This window comes from Oreochromis aureus, linkage group 2, assembly GCF_013358895.1.
Source record: "Oreochromis aureus strain Israel breed Guangdong linkage group 2, ZZ_aureus, whole genome shotgun sequence".
Taxonomy (NCBI): Eukaryota; Metazoa; Chordata; class Actinopteri; order Cichliformes; family Cichlidae; genus Oreochromis; species Oreochromis aureus.
The window spans coordinates 24784288-24803338 of NC_052943.1; the positions used below are offsets into that span (position 1 = coordinate 24784288).

The following is a 19051-nucleotide window of genomic DNA, read 5'->3' on the forward strand; positions in this document are numbered from 1 at the left end:
ACATCAGAAAGAAAATCAAAGTATAGGTACATATGCATTTGATGGAATGAAATACATTCTGTTCCAGATGCAAGTATGTTGATAGCAGTTTTAAAATGCTGTGACTGGTGACATAATGTCGTAACCCATCAATTACATCCAGTAGTATTAAAACTGCCGGGTAAGCTTTGATATTTCACACTTTTGTTTTGACACAATATAAAAAAACCCACAGAATTTTCAGTTAAGCTAGTTAGTGTATTTCCCACAAATGTGGATAGGGACTTTAACCACTGCGCTAACTTTAAAAATCACCTCATATGAACTTGAAATAAAATATAATAAGGCTGACATAGTATACATACTGACCTTTATTTTTGACCCTTCTTATTCAAAACATGCTGGCCACATGTTGTTATGAGGAGAACAGAGAAGAGGTCTGGCTTTCCAGAAACTGTATGTACAGTAAGCACATTTGTAATCCTGTAAAAACACAACTCAGCCATGTATTCAAAAATACTTTGAGAATCACAGAGAGGGTTTCCCCTGTGGATTTCACAGTCACAAAGGCAGTTCAGTCAAGTGTGGTTAGCGCTTAGCATGAGTTAGACGGGCGTTAGCAGCAGTCCTGTTTTGACAGTAAATGACGTGATGTCAAACTACATTTAATGACACAAGGTATATTATAGGTTGAATACTGTTTTATTTGGCTTCAGAGTTTTGTTTTTCACTGACCTTGAGGGACAATTTCAGTAATATTCATCGAGACAAAACTTGTTTCATGTCTCAAATAGGAGAAATTTCTGTTGACAGGGCTAATTGTTAAGTGTGTGGTTGCTGATCTCAAGGCCATCGGACCACTTTTGGTTGTTCCACTAAAATTTGTATAATTTATTCAGAACCACAAAGTTTTTTCTCTACGTTGACTCTGCTTTCTGGTCATACTGTATCCATTGTGCACATTTTCAGTGTGCTGAGATTTTCTAATAATAGAATATAAACTACTTGGCAAGGAGGACTGCATTTAAAGATTCCACCTCCTTTGAAAAGGGGCTGGGCTTTGCAAAAGGGAATTCTATGTTTCATTTTGAAGTTATTGGTCCAGTTCCAAGACCATCTAGCCTCCAACGATCAAAGGTTGAGTCAGAGAAAAGCCTAGCGGGAGGCTTATGCAAAAATGTCATCTCCTTATTGCGAATGGGCTGCCATGTTGGAAACCATCGGCTCTCGTTTAAATGTCAATATACCCAGATGCACTTTGGCTGTGCTTGGTCAAGTTTGAAGTATGCAGAATGAAAAAAAAGAAAAACTTGTTGCTTGTATAAATAGAATTTGCAGGGTTTCAAAAGTTGCATTGATTAAATTCCTCAAACATCTACCAGTCTGATTTTAACTCCCAGTCCTCTAGAGTAACAAATCTTTGCAGTAAGTGACTGGCAGGACAGAACTTTGGCGATTTAAACAGGAAGCAGTGAATTAAATGTTTTTATTTATGGCACTTGAAATCTTTCAGTGTACAATGTATGTACTCTGGCTGCATGTTTCTGATCCTTTCAGTAAAGTCATCATTCCTCTACAAAAGTGACAATACACAGTTAAAGAAGATGAAGACAAGATAAAGGGCATAAAACATTCTTCAAAATCCTACAGATACCTCCTTCCATCCCCCCAAAGACAAGCACCATCTTCAGTGCTGATCCATTATGTTAATGGCACATAACAGGGTCACACTTCAAGCACTATGTTTCCACCTTTAAAAGCAGCAGGCCAGACATTCAAAATCCCATGACGGAATGGGGGAACTTCTGGATGTGTTGGAGGTAACTACCAGAGTGGAGTGAAAGGGAGGGGGGCCGATAGCGTTGCAAGGAATTTAAACAAAAGTATTTTTTTCCCCCTCAAAGCCGCCATCTTTCAGTCTGACGGTTACTGTAAACATCATTCCTGCACACAGCATTATAAGACATGCTTTCCCCACATTCTTTCAGTGCTTTTAACAGATGCAAAGTTGTCCATCTTTTACCTCTTCATGCTTACTGTTTGGAGGACGAAGCATTTAAATCAAAGTAGGCTGCACTGCAAGTACTCAAAGATTGTTTGGGGTCTCATACCTGATCAAGTTCTTTAGTCTTGTGACAAAAATATTTGTAATTGTCTCACCACTCACTTTAGCTATGATTGAAAAATTCATCAAATCTTGATTTATAACCTTAATAACTTGGTGGAAAAACTTTAGTACACCATTTCCTAAATGTTAAAAGAAAATCTGTTTTTTTAAAGCACCAGGTGTTTGAACTCCAGTTGCCACACACAATGATATAAAAAAAACTTGAGAAATATTTCAGTGGCCTTTCTCAAATCACTGTGCTTAAAAGCAGTCCTCACGCTTTGGGTTTGTATATAAAAATGCATAACTTGGCAGTATGCAGAGAAGGGAATGTACTCTATTCATCCAAACCCTACCTGGAGTGATTTCACTTTCAGGGAGTATGATAGTCAGCGTGCACATCTCAAAAATCTGTCTCAAATTAGGCTATAAAGACATTTATACCTGTGTTCAGAGTTCAATAAAGACATAAAATAAGTCGGTTTTAAAATATACTCCTCATTTTATTAACAGAGGCCAAATAAAACTCACATTTTATTTACAAAGAGAGGCAATAAATATCTTAATAATAGTCATAAAATTATTTTTTTGCTTACATTTGTTTTTTTAAAAAAAATCATAAACGTGTCATGTTGTTAGTAGCAACTCATACAAAAAACCTGCCTGACAGCAGGTAAATACATACTACGGGTGATAAGAGGCTGGAGTTTGTTGTCAGTGAGAAAAAATAATAATAAAAGCAGACTTTTCCCTTTAGGATTCAGATTTGAAAACAAAATAAAACTACCATGCTGCTGAAAGTATTCCCTGGATCCTTGACATATTGGTCATCTGGATTTTTGAGGAAATTGTTTAATTGTTAAATATGAGTTTATGAGGTGATCTGGAGTGTATTATGTACAGTATTCCTATCCATGGATGACTGATCTGCATAAAGCTAAGCCTTCCCAAAAGCATCTTGGAGACTGTCTTCCAGTGAGAGTGAAAGGAGCGAAGATGAGCTCACAGTCAAAAGATGATTTTGGGACAGCGAGAGAGTTGAGGAGAGGCAGAGAGAGAAAGAAAATGAGTCAACAGAAAGGTTCCTGAAATCAACCGAATGCAGACAGTCCGTGTAGGTGAAGATAAACAAAAGAACAAGGAGGTAGAGGAAGTCATCATCAGCCCCCAGACAGTAGCTCCGATTCAAAGAATCAAGGCAGCTTTTTGTTGTGGAACAGCTCTAACCCATGCAAAGAAGAGCCGTAAAAGATGCAGTCTGAGGGGAGATGAAAGGGATTAAGATCCCTACTCAAATGCAATGAAGTTGGAAGACAGTGTGGATTTATGTATCACATCAGCTGTTATATTTTTGTGTTGTTTTTTCAGTCTTTAAACAGAACAAAAGCCACGTTTGGCGCTTGACTAGTCAAAGCATGTTGGGTTTCAGCTGAATCTCAGGCTGTATGGAAATCTCACACAGTACTTGGAGGCTTCCGCGCATTCTAGGAGCTGAGCCACACATGGAAAGAAAGAAGACGAGAAAGAGAGAGACCTGTAAAATATTGCACTCGAAGCTACACAGTTATTCTGGCAGCACAGTGTCACCTGCAACTGCCACCTCTCTCCGTTTCATCTCCATGGTTTCTAATTCCAGTGGAAAGTATGGGATCCGCATTGTCAGGGGCAACACAAACAAAAACCGACAGGTATTCCAATAAATCTCTAGTTGGCTGATTTTTATAACATTGCATCAGCTCCTGCTTTTGTCAAAAAGAAAGCATGCCTTCAGCTTGCAGTTCATATGTAGCTGAGGGCCACGATGACAGGAATTCGCTCAGAGGTCCTTTAGTTTATCCAGTATAAATAACATGACAGACACATTAGCTCAATGGCATCAACCCAGAAGAATCCGACAGTTAGGAAATATTCAGTCATCCTGAAATACAAAAATAAAAAATCTTTTTTTTTTTGTTCTTTTAGTCAGTCTTTCTTTTACAGAAGAAAAGTCTTCTTTTAAGAAGCTTGAGATTTTCAGGTACAGTTTTTTTCCTCCACGAGGAAAACTAGAGCTGTCCCATTAGTCCTGTCAGTTCCTCTTTGCGTTGGATTTTAACCGCCGAGCCCTTCGTGTCCGCTTAGTTACTGTGGTGAAGCGAAACTCCTGCACTGGGTTCACCTTGCCCTTCGGCTGCCGTTTCATAAAGTGGACTTCCTGTTGTCGTTGCGTGGTCCGCGAGCCTTTCTTAGGCCGCCCTTTCCGATTGAATCCGAGGTACCATCCTTTGTACTTGGCAGAGACGAGAGCCGTGTAGTTGTTCTCCAGGAATTCCTCGATAAAGACACACTCCTGCTTCCTTCCATCAGGCTGAAAGAAAAAAGAACAAGAATGCAGAGGAAGTTATCATGTGACACTAATTATTAATATAGTAGTGCGGCCTCTGAATAGTCTACCTCATTTTCTCCTCTTTTTCAGTTTGGAGTGGTTTTGTATTGCAATCTAAGTTTTCCCGTCACATGGTTATAACGTACTCACAGATCAAAAACGGTTTCAATCACAGCTGAAAATACAATTGTTAATCAGTGGTGCTAGTTTCAGTCATTATGCGAATGTACTGTTTATAAGGTTGGGGAAACCTGCAGTCAACTGAGAGTGAAGAAGTCACTTGGATGAGTGATGAGTTTTGGATGAGTTTCACCCACTGAAAAGGTTACGTTTAACAGAATCAGCTTTTTGGGAGGTGAAAAAAGTTGGCCATTGTGTAAAGGCCTCCCTGTGACGTGAGAGTTAATGTTAGATAAGCGTAAACATATCAACTGTTACCTGACTCATTCCCATTTTTACCAATAATGCGCTCTCACTAGGTGAGAAAATTGAACTCTTTAAATAATTGTAGAAAATCTTTTTATTTGAGCTTCACTGCTGCTTAGAAGGGTTCTATATAAATTTGAAGGGTAATAAGAAAAAAATCTAACAGTTTCTCTAAAGCTCACATTTAGTTAATCCATACAAAACAAAACAAAGTGGTGCAGTGGCAGATAAAATTAAATATCTGGCTTTACAGAATATTATGGGACGGACATCTTTTTAGAGCAGTGACATCTTGCAGTTGGATGGATTGCTTAGCTTGTAATTCAGTTATGCTAGCTATATCTCGTTGCATCTAGCTTTTATGCAAAGCTAAGCTAGCTATCTCCCAGCTCTATAGCATGGGTATACGAGTACACTACATATGGCTATGAACAGGATGACACACAGGAAGCTCTCACACCATATAACGTTCATAAAAAATGGACATAGCTTCCAGGTCTTAAAACTAAAGTCAGCCGAAGCGCCTTCAACCTGCATAATCTCTGTAGGCCAGAAGGGGGCACTCCTCTGTTTGCACCTCTGATTCTCATAGAAGTCTAGAGGAAATGGCTCTTGGCTCACCTCATTAACACTTTCTTGATAGGTTTAGAGTTAAAAACAGTAAAATACTGACAGACACAAAATCAATACATCACTGGGTTTCAGACAAATCAGAGGCCAGGAAAATGAACACTAACATGGCAAATTCTGGCATTTGGGTTAAAGACAATTTAGAAATCTTGATGGGAACGTAATTTAGTTCTAGCAGACGACCGCAGTGAGGGAAAACTTGAGTGAAATAATCCAGTTGCACCAATGCAAAGAACGTGATTTATTAAAGAAACAGTACATACGCTCTAAAAAAATGTTACAGTTTCAAATGTTAGGTTTTTTCACATTGAAATGGTCATCTGCCGAGCCACATGCAGTCATCCTGCACTTGTGGCCACCTGGTGCGACTAAGTGATATAATTGCAATGGCATTCTTCCTAAGTGACTATTAGTCTCTCAATGCATTTTGGTGATTGCAGACCGTAATTGACTGATCGAGTGTCAAAGGAGTAGGCCGATTACGTAATGGAAGAATGGCTGTGAGTTATCAAAGAGGTTTTGTTAGGGTGTAGAAAAACAGCAGGAGAAAGCAGATCCCAGGCTGCGTTTGATTCAGCATGGATTAAGTGCACGCTTTAAAATATTCGTATTCATTAAATATTACCAAAGTGAAAATCAAAATCTCCTCACCATTCCAACTATTTTGCCCTTCTCATTCATGCAAATGTAATGTTCGCTCTCTTTTCCTTTTATTCGGACGTGGCTCCCGAAGGTTTCTGTCTCAACAATAAGGAGAGCTGCAAATGAAAAGAAAAGAAAAACACATCCAATTAATGCCATGTATATGTCTTGTAGCACACATAACTTAAGGAGTCAAACACATTTAGTTGATTCTGTAAGAATACCATTTTTAATCATGGTTAACTTCTTTTGTTATTTTTTAATTAAAGAAACACAAACAAAAGGACACAATATTGGGATCATTAGCTAAATAATGATGATTTTCTTGACTAAATGCAGTTAAAATATTTCAATTCAAGTATAATATTATTTTAAAATTCCTTGTATGATACACATCAGAAAAACAATGCCACTGTCACTTCAGTAGTCCACTTTAAAAACGTATCTCGGTAGCCTTTTTAGTTTTCCATGCCCACTCCGCCACCCCAGTGTTAACCCCTGCGAGGTCACCTTTGTCTCTGCTCACCCTCTGACCAGTAAAGAGATCTGCCAAACATTTGTGGAGCGGTTATGTGCCCCTCCAGATTAGGTTTCAAGTTCCCTTTAGTCTGTGCTCACTCAATCAAAAAGTTAAGATGATCCATTTGTTTAACACACAGAGCCATTCAGTAGCACTCAAGGGAGGAGAGAAAGAATAGTCGAAGGGGACGGGATAGGCTCGGGGGCAGAAATAACTCTCCACCCCCCTAAATCCAACCTTGGGAGAAAAGTGGGTAGTAGGTAATCTGTCTTAAAGGTGAGGGAAGAAATAGTTATTCATTCTTCATTTGCCAGAGATTTGTTTGCACGTCTTATTTGGGATCTAAAGAATAGCACATCGGACTTGGTTTTATCATCGAATAGATATGCAGGGACATCCTTAAAAAAGAAAAAACAGTCCAACAAGATTGGTTTTCACACAAATAAAATAATATTCTGAAAGAAACTACTGCCATGAATGCAAATTTAGGAAAGCTTTAACCACACCTTGGCCTTTTCATTGTGAGCTGCTTTTACAAAAAGACCCAAAAATTCAACCTCAGTTATGCTGGAGACTGAGAACATCAGATAAAACAATATTTCCCTCCTTACTGTAAGTTGTTCTTTGTCTGTGACCCAGTTCCAACCCCTATCTTGAGTTTTTCTGGGAAAACACTAATGGTTTGATCTTTATAAAAGAAGAGTTTGGCAGCTTAAGGCATCAATAAACGTAATTAGATCCTTGAGTCATAGTTACAGTGAAATGCAAACACTCGGAGGAATCTCACTGTTGTCAATACCTCTAACAAGTGGCACTGAGTTGACAAAGGAGGGAATGTGGTGCTTTTATTTACACTATAAGCACTTGAATACCCCTAATCTCCATAATCCACAACCTTAAAAATTGCTGAATGTATGAACAGGGTGCTTCAATAATCCCTCAGCAGCCTTGTGAGTGTAGGACTCCTCAATGCTTCCCAGTTTTTTATGGATAAACAAAAAAAGGTCTAAAACATGAAAAGGGTGTATTTTATTTAACAGAGCAAAGTCAGAAGATCAAAAGAAAATGAAAAAATATGACAAAGGTTACAGACAAACTTGCCAAACGTCTACTTTCTAAAGTTAAAGAGACACACAGGCAGAACTGTGAGCCACGAAGCCCTTCGCTTCTGAGGTATGCTGCACTTTTTCTGCCTTGCTTCCATATGAATAATACAGGTTGCAGCCATATTTTGACCTCAGCAAAAGGCCACCTGTTCAAAAAGCTGAAAAAGTCAGCGTTAATCCAAGATTGCAGCTTTTATCAATTTAAAAGCCTTTGCAATGACCCGCCATCACTCTTGGCAGACATCACTTACAATGGACTGTTCTGGAAAATGACTGGTCTAGTCTCCTAAAAGTAATGAATATGCTACATTAATACCTAAGAAGATTTATAATGCCAGTGATGTTAACTGGAGAGATACCTACTTAGGAGTATATTAGCAATATATTATATTTCTTCAGCAGCGCATTTTGGTCCCTTTATGTGAAGCTTCAGACACTATGCATGAATTAGAGTAAGGAGAGTTATCTCACTGAGTATTATTGCTGCAAAGGAGTTCACAGGTGCCAGGTACTGCAGCTGGATGGGGAGGAGGAGGTGGGGGGATGGGAGGAGGGGTGGAGGGTGGAATTGGCAAAGCCTCATGGGAAAAATTGGATCTGCTTCCACTCAAGCTCTAACAAGCAGTGAGGAAACTTCGCCTCGGCGCATCTGTGACTGAACACACTCACTCAAAGGCATTCAAGACCAGCAATTTTAGAGCCGTGAGTCAGCTGTTATGAGCAAAATATCTGCAGGGAAGCACAACATAAGCCCCACTGCTTTGCGTTTGGACTACTACTTCAAAAGGGTGCTATACTGACCATCGATTTAGTCATTGGCCATACTCGTTTTAAACTTAAATAGCAAAGTGCACGTGAAAAAAAAGAAAAAAGAAAGAAAGAAAAGACACAAAACACTTTAAAAAGCTGATAAAAGCCTAAGATTTTATCTGAAATACTTTAGCTATTTACATAACAACAGTGATAATTACTGGGTCAATCTGCCAAAAGTATTTTGACATCTTCATACTTAATGCTTAAGATTTTCAGGTGAGCACTTTTACACCACTAGGCTGAACAAAACTCTCCTGGCTTTCCCTAACCGTATATATAAATTTGATTTCTTGTAATGCAAATGTGAGATTTCCCCAGTTTGCATGATGGAAGTTCACAGTAACCAAGTTGAGATTGAATCCTTAAAGGGCAAAAAGCTATATTTTACAACTCAGACACCAACAGAAAACAATATTTTCACCATCAGATACCAACAAGTCTTGGTCTGTATTAGACCCCAAAAAAAAGCGTAACACTGCTGACGTATGAATCCAACAGGATAAAAACAGACTTGCCCCAGATACCCAAATCCTGCAGTAAACATCGACAGCAAAGTCAGCAATTTCAGTATGTATTCATCCACCCCAACCTGTAGTTGGTGGCTTTGAAAAGTCACCATCCTCTCTTGAGCCAGCCAAACACAGAGCACGGAAAACCACCTACAAACAATGAGTAGTAAACAGCCAAAGTGGCTGGTGGAGATAGAAAAGCTCTGGCTGGCAGGTAATTTCTCATCCTATTATAACAGCCTAGCTAAAGTGTCAAGTGAGATGCACAGGAGTTCTCCCATACCATACTTGCCCCCATCATCTCCATTGGCGTTGACTTTCTTCCCCAAGATCTGCACATGTTTGCCAGTGGTTCTGCTGTAGAGCTGATAGATCCGGACTTGCTTCCGGCTCAGGTCATCCGGGTTTCTGGTGTGGTTTTCGATGTAAAACCTGAAATCAGCAGAGCTTTGCTGCGATTCCTGCACAGATGTGAGACAGGAGGAAACAGAGACAGGGACAGTAGATGAAGAAACAGAGAGGAGGAGAGACAGATGGTGAGAGATCATCGCAGCACAGGTGTTGATAGTAATGTGTACTGCTCATTTTATGGGCCTGGTGTAAAAAAAAAAAAAGAAAAGAAATTGCCCCAGGGTTTTAAAAACTCATATAACAACCTGGAAATTGTGGTGTGGCTTTTTAGTGTTTTGCTCCTTGCTTTTAACTGACACATTTTATATGCAATGCATTTACAAGCTGCTAACTATGTTACGAGACATGTTAATGAAGTCACGGTTTGAGTAAAAATCGCAGAGCAAGAGCAAACCATACAGTGAAAACTGAGTGTTGGTTTATATTGACAGAGTATATATTCTGTGCCCTGGGCAGTACTGAGAAACCTGTACTCCATTTCCACAAGCAAGCAAGCCACTAGCAATTATACACCTGAAGCATCCAGACCTGTTGCACTATCATCAAACAAATATCTACCTGCAGGCAAAGTAAAGTCCATAAATTAGGAAATGCAGCAGGCGGAGGACAAGATGGAAAGAGGCACCTCAAACCATAAAAGTTCTCTTGTGGGAGGAATTTTTGTAAAAAACGCATTGAAACCTGCCTCTCAAAACTCACCGGTCAGCTGTTTAGGAATCAATTTAGACTTGACATGAAAATAGAGGAAATTGCAGAATTCAGCGGCAGCTCAGAAAAGCGACTATGACTCAACACGTGGAAGAGGAAACGTATACTTTCAGAAGCCCTGGAATCTAAGTTCACGCCAAGATCCCATTTCCCCAGCTGTATGGTGTCGTAATTGCACAGTAATGGCTTTTTATGTGGCTGTTCTCAGGTGGCTAATTATATACACATTACATACCCCGAGTCCTTGTTATTCTACTAAAATGAATGACATGTAGCAAACTTGATTGGAAATTATGGCCTCTACCGAACAAATCCTTAAAATCAGAGAGGAAAAAGTAAACAATTTCGCAAAACTGGGTGCGATTCTGAAGAGGCTTCCGACAACACTCTGCTGAAACGTGTCGTATGAGTCGTGCCCCACGGATGTGGTCCACGAACATGGGTTCTACTGAAGAAGCCCAGCTTTACAGTTTAACCTCAATAAACCAAACCAAAAGACACGTGTGAGCACCAACTCATCAATCTGTAAACATTTTAAATTGCCAAAAAGGTCATGAGGTGCAGATTAAGTAGCACCTCTTAGTCATATTTCAAAGGGCCTTTGAAATATGAAAGATATGCTTGTTTGTTATGGCATATTTGGTCTACAACGGTGACATATCCTCTGTGTCTGCTGACATTTAGGAAACACGAATGATATTATTTTTGGCATCAGACAGTGTGGAAAATAAGACGCTGAAGATAATCAAATCAAATGTACGTGCTTACTCATATTTGGCATGTGATGGCTTTCCTGTCTCTAGTCACAGAATTGACTATGCCCCTATAAGAATATTCTATTCCTAGTATTTTTCCCCCAGAAAGGTACCAGTTACTTCATATAAGTGCACAACCTCCATGATACAATACAGAACAATGATGTTACACACTACCCTAGAATATATTTAGATTTTTCTGTACATAACACAATATGAAATCAAAATAAATCACAAGAGGAACCCTCTGGAAAACTTTGAAAACTAAACATTCCCTGGTCTTCAATACTAACAATGCTAAACCCAACCTGGACCAGAGGCTTGTACTGCAAAGCAGATTTGGGGTTTGTTGGGGTCATTTCAGGTTTAAACTTGATTTTTCTGAGCTGCAGTTGTTGTTATCTTCGTACTAGGATACCACACCATGCTAACACATCTCAAACTCTTAACATCCTTCACAGCTTATGTTTTACCTAACATACTAATCCATATAAAAAAGACTTTTTTCTGGCTAATCAGTTCTTGTGAAAAATACTGTCAGTATCAGACTTTGTTGAAGGTCCCATGGAGATGGGTGGATTTAGAGAGGGTCTCTTAGGAGGGTAAGAGTATTCCAGAAAAACCCTTTGCCATTCTTTGACAAGAGATATGGATTATCAGAGATGAAACTGCTTATCTTTGTAAGCTGATTAAGGCACTGATTGAAGCCTTTGTTGATTACAAAGATGTAAGAGACGAGTCTGCTTACTGGCTGGAAATATGCTTTTACATTTGCATATTAAAACTGACAAAACAAATGGAAATTCCAGAGAAAGATTTGTCATTTTACATTTGTGAATCACGAAAGTTTCAGTGTCTGTTGTTCTACGCAGTATGTGTCTCAAAGAAAAATGATATATATCAACAGTTAAGCAGGTATTTCAGATACAGCAGTTAAAGAAACTGATGGGGGAGAAAAGTGTCACCATTTCAGGTGAAGAAGTTAGTTAAATAGAGGCTTAGGGGCTGGATTACCAGTAACTAATGCATAACAGTGTAAAAGTAAGCATGTTTCCAGTGGTTCCAGCAAACTTGCTTATCGTAGAATAAGTACAACAGTGTTTAAAAGCTGAACATTAACATCATCTGTTGTCAATGTTCTTTCTTAATATGAAACTCAAAGCTGAAGAACAAGAAAAAAAAATGAACGCACAACAAAACATAGCCTAACTGGGCTGCTGAGGGATTTATCCCAAATCTCCCCATCTCTAAACAAACATAAAGGTGTGTTTGGTAGACAGTTGCATTTCATGTCAAGGGAAAGGCAAGCCTAAGCACATGGCTGAGGTGAATGCTAGCGACAACAGTTTTTTTTTTTTTTTTTTTAAATCACTCTGTCTCCTTTCTTGAAAGACAACACGAAAACGGATATGGTTGAAACTTCAAAAGTCTGGCACTCAGTTCCACTGAGGAAGTGAAGTTGTCGCAGTGATCTAAGATACACCTTGCTATCTGCCCCCCCCACACACACACACACACATTCATACTTACATACAGATGGGGTCACACACCCTCACATACAGAAAGACATTCCGACAGACATTGGCAGTGTATTCAAAGTTAACTTCCAAATGCGGTTGCTCCTTTTGTTTTACCTCGTAAAGTCACAACCACAGCATGACATGCAAGAGCCATTAAGCCATACTGAGGAGCATTGAGAAGGAGTGGAGGATAAAGGCATGTCCCTGCATTTTCTAAGATAAATGATTAGACTGAAACCACTTAATCAACATCCTCTGTTTACCTGTAGCTATCATCTGACTAACTTTAAACCACAACCATCATGAAGTTCACATTAAAAAAAAATAATAACCAAAAATGTTGGGTCAAGTGAAGAGGGGTCAACTTATGCGTCAACTGCCATCTCTCTGTTGAAATAATCTGATTACACAGTTTTAAGATTGCAATTTCTAGTTTTAGGTTGGTTTACATTTTGTCCCAAAGAAATTTACCTAGTTACTCTAAAAGCTGATGGTTTTCTGGTTGGGACAATGCGATCGTAGCAGCAATAACTGCAACCAATAAAATGTATTGTTTATAGTTTACAAACAAACACTCCTTTATTCCCTGAAAAAGGTCGCAATTTTATTCCTTATTCTTTGTATAGTTTTTATCTTCAATTAAAAAAGAAAGAAAGAAATGTAGTAACTTTTAAAAGATGTAATTACATAAACACTAAAACGTTGCCAACTTTTTAAGAGCTGTTTGTTTAAAAAACGGATGAGATACCTGCATCTTTTAGGGCAGCGTATCCTGTTTTTATTAAATGTCGTAGATCACAATAACACCGAGAAATTAATATGAAACAACTGTGTGTGCAATATTATGGTCGGCCACGTCATACTAACAAACCCATCAGATAGTTTTATGAGAGAAGGAGTGTGCTGACTGCATCCTATGTGAATCACGGCGCGCACTCAATTAGCTGAGTGGGTGCCTGCAAATCATTACTGTTCAAAGTGAGACGCGCAACTAATAAAAGCTGAGCGCCAAAAGAGCCATCTGTTCAAAGAACAACTGTTAACCCCAGGGATCGCAGTATTTTTTTTACACAATTCTGCTGTAAAATATCGAAACTGCTACTTGAATGTCAAATTGCAAATATTGGGTTTAATTAAGGTGTAGCCCGGATAATTGTACTGATTTGAGTGAATAATGAACATTTTGAATAAACATTAATTATGCATTACTGTAATACTCGTGAGAAGTATCAAGTAAATGTGTCTGATGTTTCACGGGGTTTTTGTGGTTTACTGTATGGCTACGTTTTTTTGTTTTGTTGTTTTTTGGGGTGGTGGTGGTGTTGTTGTTTTTGTTTTTACTGTGGCACGCAGTAGACCCGAAATTTGCCATTTTTCCTCATCATTCTAACTAAATAGTATTGAGATTAAAACACGTGAATTTCCTGTCCTGCATTGGAAAGACCGTCGTGAAATTAAACTATAACCGTGATACAATCAACAGTCACATAAAAAAGCTGCACAGGGACATACAAACACATACACACAAAAAGTAATTAAACACGGATGTAAACATACCTGCAGTTGGAAATAGAACACCAGTAAATGTAAACACCTAAGAGGAGAAGAGAGAGAAGGGAAGACGGGAGTTAATCACACGGGCAATTACGTGAAAAATAAACGCTGCCTACCTGGATGACAGCAATGCAGAAATATGAAGCGTTTGGCGACTTCTATTGGTAAGAATGCATGGGTTTGTGTGCAAAAGCAAACGGAGAGGTGGAATACTTACAGGTATATGAACCTCGAAGGCAGCAGAGACATCTTGACTTCCCGAAATACAGCTGAAATACACCTGCTTCCACTGATTTAGCCCCAGGAAAGGTTGGCGAAATCGCCCCCCTCTCTCGCTCCGTTTCGCTTCCCTGTGCGTATTTTACGCACACAGCTCCGGGGGTAAGTAGGAGACTGGATCCCAGTGTAAGGACAGATGACGGGACACCAGCGGCAGAGTTACGGAGTGCAACATTGGGTGCTTCCTTGTTGGAGGAAATTATCCAGAAGATTATTTCTTCTCTGCTCAGTCTCCTTCACTTCCCGAAAAAAAAAAACCGTCTCCGCAAGTCTGTGTCAAGAATGAAAGTCAGTATACGACCTCTCCAAAAGTACCACTCTAAAAAAGTATCCTTCAGTTTTGCGCACCAACAGCTAAGTTACCCCACAAACCGAAGGTTGTTGCTCCGGAGATCACATGCTTCTCATCTCCGTCCGTACCTGTAGTGGATTTCTACACCTTGCATGGATCATTTTACGCTATCAAGTGCAAGAGTGAAAAAAGAAAGTGGCGATAAATAAAAGAGCCGTCCACCAAAACGAAGTTGTTTAATATGGGAGGACAAACTTATCCGAGCTCAATTTATATTAAAAAAAAATGTTGAGGAATCGCAGCGGTAGCAACAGGAGCGGATCCCTGGAGAGGTTCGGGAGCTGAGGATGGCGCAGCAGTGCCTGTCAGTGGTGTTTGTGCGTCTGCGGCTTGAGATTTGGGCACAGAGAGGCTTTTTTGTTGTTGGTGGGTGGAAACATGTCAGCGGTTAGCACCTGATAGGGTAATCTTGGAGAGACCATCATCTTGGAGAAGGTTTTTTTCTGCTTGGTGGGCGAAGCGTTGCGCAAAGAACTTGAACACAGAGATTATATGCTTTTTGATTTACTTTAAATTTGGATCTATTTATTTTTTTTAGAACTTTTCGGAATGAATGTGTATTCGCACATGAACAAAGATAACCCAGTCCGACAATCTAATATGCACTCTATGTATTTAATTGAAAAAAAAAAGTAGATTCAGTGGTTTTGTATTTTTTATTATTATTATTATTGTTGTTGTTAGCTGAAATGAGGCGTTCTAAGTGTTACAGAAACTGTTTGTCCCTTAAGTTGTGTGTGCGTTTTAAACTGCGGATGGTTTGTGTATTGGCCTGGCTCTCCCAGACAGCATTCAAATGCAGGTTGTCTCGAATTTTTTCAGTAATGTGCTATAACTTACCCTGAATTTAAATGAGAGAGAGGTGTGAATGTGGTTGGGAGTAGCTTACTTCAGAGCTGGTAGCTGTAAAGTGAGTCCATCTCTGCATGCTGCCTTAAAAAAAAGAGAAAACCTTTGTGGCTGGCCCTTATTGTCCCATTAAAACTGGGTCCTCGGGATTCTTCTCCCATTGATATTCAAAATGATTCTAAATGATCACATACATAACTCCCCATGCTGGGAATTTCAAAGGGTCCCCTGCAGCTAGTTCAGTGGGAATTGAAAATGAGTGTTTAACTAAGAACCCCAGCTTATAATTTCAGCCAGCAGAAAAAAGTCACAATTCTATCAGGAAAGTATCTATCACTTTAATTTAAAATACATTGTGTTTATGAGTTTTTAAAAGCCTGTATCTTTCCTGCAAGTGCATGGATAATGTGGGTTTATCCGGTGATTTATGGCTCTCTGCCTAACAAGACTCCTTGATCCTGTCAACCACAGTGCACTGTACAAATCCCTTTAACACACCTGATGTACAATGTAATTTAAAGCATGACTAATTTAGTCTTGTCTGCCTTAGGGAGGGAAATCACCAAAAAATGAGCAAATAGTAATTATCCTGAAACATAATTTGATTATTTCCTTAGAAATAAAGGGCTTTGGGATTGTGTGAGCAAACAATAGCTGCTGCTCATTGATTTCTGTAAAGGTCAAACATAAATGCACCTGACAATTGATTTAAAGGCAGGATGATAAACAGCAATTATCACACTGAATGTGATACAGCCAGCATTGTGGAATCACTCATCGCCTCTTAAGCACATGTTTGCGACAAACTTCTCGGAGCATGACTGTAACTCCGCAACTGAGGGGTGGGAGCAAGAGGCTTGGATGTGGCCACCTGTGAAGCACAAGAAGGAGAAAAACTTTATTGGCTCTCGGAAAAAGGCAAGGCCCCCCCTTTTTAGGGGACTTTTATCATTTCATCAGTGTTACAAGTATGGGAATAAGCAATGGCCACAAGCCAACTGTGTGATGGTTCTGCAGTGCACTTGTCTGGTCTAGTAGTCACTTTGGCAGCTGACCAATTGCAGGAGTCAGCAGGTAATTCTAGAAACATAAACTAATATATAGACCAAAAAAGTTCAAGTAAATCGAAATAAATATTTTGTTTTCCAATTCTGCCAAAAGTTTTACTTACCACATGGAATTTATTATTTATTGACGTTCCATCATTTGACTCCACTGGTCTTGCAATGCCTCATTTCAACACACAATTACCTTATCAACACTTTTATCTGTTTCCACCTGTGGTTTTATGCAACTTTTGCACAAGGAGACTGAAGTGAAACGGTGCTAAAGGATGCAGACACAAAACAAGAACACATTGTGCTAAACATGATGCACTCTTAGAAATACAGAATAATAATAATAAATAAATAAATATTTCCCACACAGTATTAGCAGTAGTTGAGATTAAAATATTTTTTATCATGTTCTGTATTTTTTTTAGAATTTAGATTAATAATTTATTTTTTTTATTTATCTACTTTTTTGTAAAAAAAATAAAAATCCAAAGAAAGATACCAATTGAAGCAAGTGGGAAAATACATTGATCACTGATAAAACCACTGACATGTGTAATTTATAACATTGTCTCTTTTATTCACGTGGATGTAACTTTAACACAGAAGCCAACTAAAAGTTGTTGCATATTAAGAAACCCTCTTCATGGTAACAGCAGTCGCTCATGGCGGCGGCCTCCCCCAGCAGGACAATGCAGGTCACGTCAATCCAAAAACCGCTGAGGAACATCCCGAGAAACGTGAAAAAGACACCAAGATGTTAACCTAACCTCTAAATTTCACACTTCCCCAATCCAACTAAACATCTGCTCGATGAGACGAACAAACCAGAGCCACGGAGGCCCCACTACGAAACCCATATGACCTGAAGGATCCACTGTCAGTGTCCCAGAGACAGACACTTAACGGCAACCCTAGAGGTTGTGTCAATGCTCCAACAGATCAGAGCTGCTTTGGAACGAAGAAAAGCGTACACAACATCAGGAAGTGTTTTTTAATCACTGTATCCGTGTGTGAATTTACCCTGAACCAAAAAAGTCAGTTAGAAGAGTTGGTGTACCTAAAAAAAAAGAAATGATACTGTATGTCCTGATATGAAACAGTAGGAAAAACAGAAAAGGGAAAAAAAAACCTGATGAAACCATGAAAATCAATCAACGCAGGTTGACGCTGGAAAAGTGTAACAAGAGAGAGCTTTGTGAATGAGGAGAAAAGTTTCAGTCCAGTTCACGAGGTTTGGAAGAGGGATGAGTGGGGGGGGCAACCACTCAAGAGTTGGGATAAGGTTACCCACACAGATTAGCTGAAAAGAGAGAGGGAGTGAGAAAAAACAAGCAAGCAAGGTAAAGGTCTTAGTTTACCTGCCTTGCTGTGCTTGGCAGCCAATGAAAGTGCTTTCAAGCCTGGTGCCTGAAATGAATGAATGAATGAATCCACTGCAGCCAAATTTGTCAATGCTATTACAATTTTTATGAAAATGAAGAGAGCTGTTTTAGCCAGGGGCTACAAAGTGGCGATGATGTTACTTAGACGACTCCCAGAGTCCTCTCAAACCTTTGAATTTGAACCTCGCTGCTTCCGTGCAGTTATGCGTGTCTGTCTGCAGCAACGAGACTGTGGGAATGTCACCGAGGATATCTCATTGAAGCTAAAGGAGGAGGCATCTGAGGGCGGGCGAGCGCTCAGCAGTTCAAAGGAACCTAGCAGCCATTTAAGGCTTGATAAAAGAACTTGGCAGATCAGTAAGTGAAGCCCAATGTACTACATTAGTGTCAGGACCCCCTCCGCGTCCCTCCCACTTTGCACTTTCATCTCTGACACGGACATATTGACTTAAAGGAAAGGAGGGGTGCCCGGGACACGAAGGAGGGGTCGGTAGTTGTGGTGTGTGTCGAGGGGGTGCATGTGTCCCATTCAGTGCCCAAGGTGAAGCGATTGATGCCGAGGGGTGACCACTGACTCATATAAGCCACCCAGAAGCCTTTTTTAAACTAGAAGTCACAGGCCGACAAGCATGTGAGACCTAAATGGGACGGCCCCTTTCCTCTCATCTCCCTAAAACTCAGCCTCACCCCATTAGTGTATGCTGACCCTACCCCCGCCTCTGCACACACACACGCACACACACACAAACATCCTTTTTCACACTGGTGATCATGCCCCGCTGCTGGTTACCCAAAGTCCAATTGCTAACGTGGCTCCAGGTCATAAAGGGGTCGCGACACCTTGACATTGTGGAGGGTGACAGAGAAAGGAGCCAGAGGAGGGAGGGTTCAGGGAGCTCTACCTCTGAGACCTTTCAAGTATCACCTGAAGAAGGAGGAGGAGGGAAAAAAAAAGTGCTTTGGTAATTTGTCCCCCGTCACACGTTGTTTGCACGGAGTCATTAAGGACCATTTAGGTTTTGCCTTGAAGAGAACTTGCCCAAGAATTTGGGTGCAGGCCGTGGGAGGTAAGGGTTAAAAATGAAA

At 39.8% G+C, this 19051-nt stretch overlaps 2 protein-coding genes across 3 annotated transcripts in view; both read right to left on the reverse strand.

The window, feature by feature from the left end:
• Positions 1 to 1499: 1499 nt before the first annotated feature.
• On the reverse strand, positions 1500 to 14404 carry fgf24 (fibroblast growth factor 24). Of its 2 annotated transcripts, none has more exons than XM_039621277.1 (5): positions 14263 to 14404; positions 14049 to 14085; positions 9390 to 9558; positions 6159 to 6265; positions 1500 to 4433 (listed from the first exon to the last, which is right to left on the reverse strand). In XM_039621277.1, exons 1-5 carry the CDS (start codon positions 14292 to 14294, stop codon positions 4155 to 4157), a joined length of 624 nt encoding a protein of 207 aa, XP_039477211.1. In that variant the 5' UTR covers positions 14295 to 14404; the 3' UTR covers positions 1500 to 4154. The 2 variants fall into 2 exon arrangements, with proteins under 2 accessions (XP_039477211.1, XP_031598850.1); XM_031742990.2 differs by having other exon boundaries at positions 1502 to 4433; positions 9381 to 9558.
• Positions 14405 to 14454: 50 nt separating this feature from the next.
• npm1b (nucleophosmin 1b) overlaps positions 14455 to 19051 on the reverse strand; it is a 38476-nt gene continuing 33879 nt past the window's right edge. The window contains exon 11 of the mRNA XM_031743012.2: positions 14455 to 16396. Within this exon, the coding sequence (XP_031598872.2) occupies positions 16310 to 16396 (87 nt within the window). The 3' untranslated portion in view covers positions 14455 to 16309. The remainder of the gene's footprint in view (positions 16397 to 19051) is intronic.

Coding starts and splice junctions, on each gene's coding strand:
- fgf24 (XM_031742990.2), bottom strand. CDS start 14,294: ATGTCTCTGCTGCCTTCGAGGTTCATATACCT. Junction 6,266..9,380: donor AGATGATGGGGGCAAGTATG/GTATGGGAGAAC, acceptor TTTCATTTGCAG/CTCTCCTTATTGTTGAGACA. Junction 4,434..6,158: donor AGGGCAAAATAGTTGGAATG/GTGAGGAGATTT, acceptor TTTTTCTTTCAG/CCTGATGGAAGGAAGCAGGA.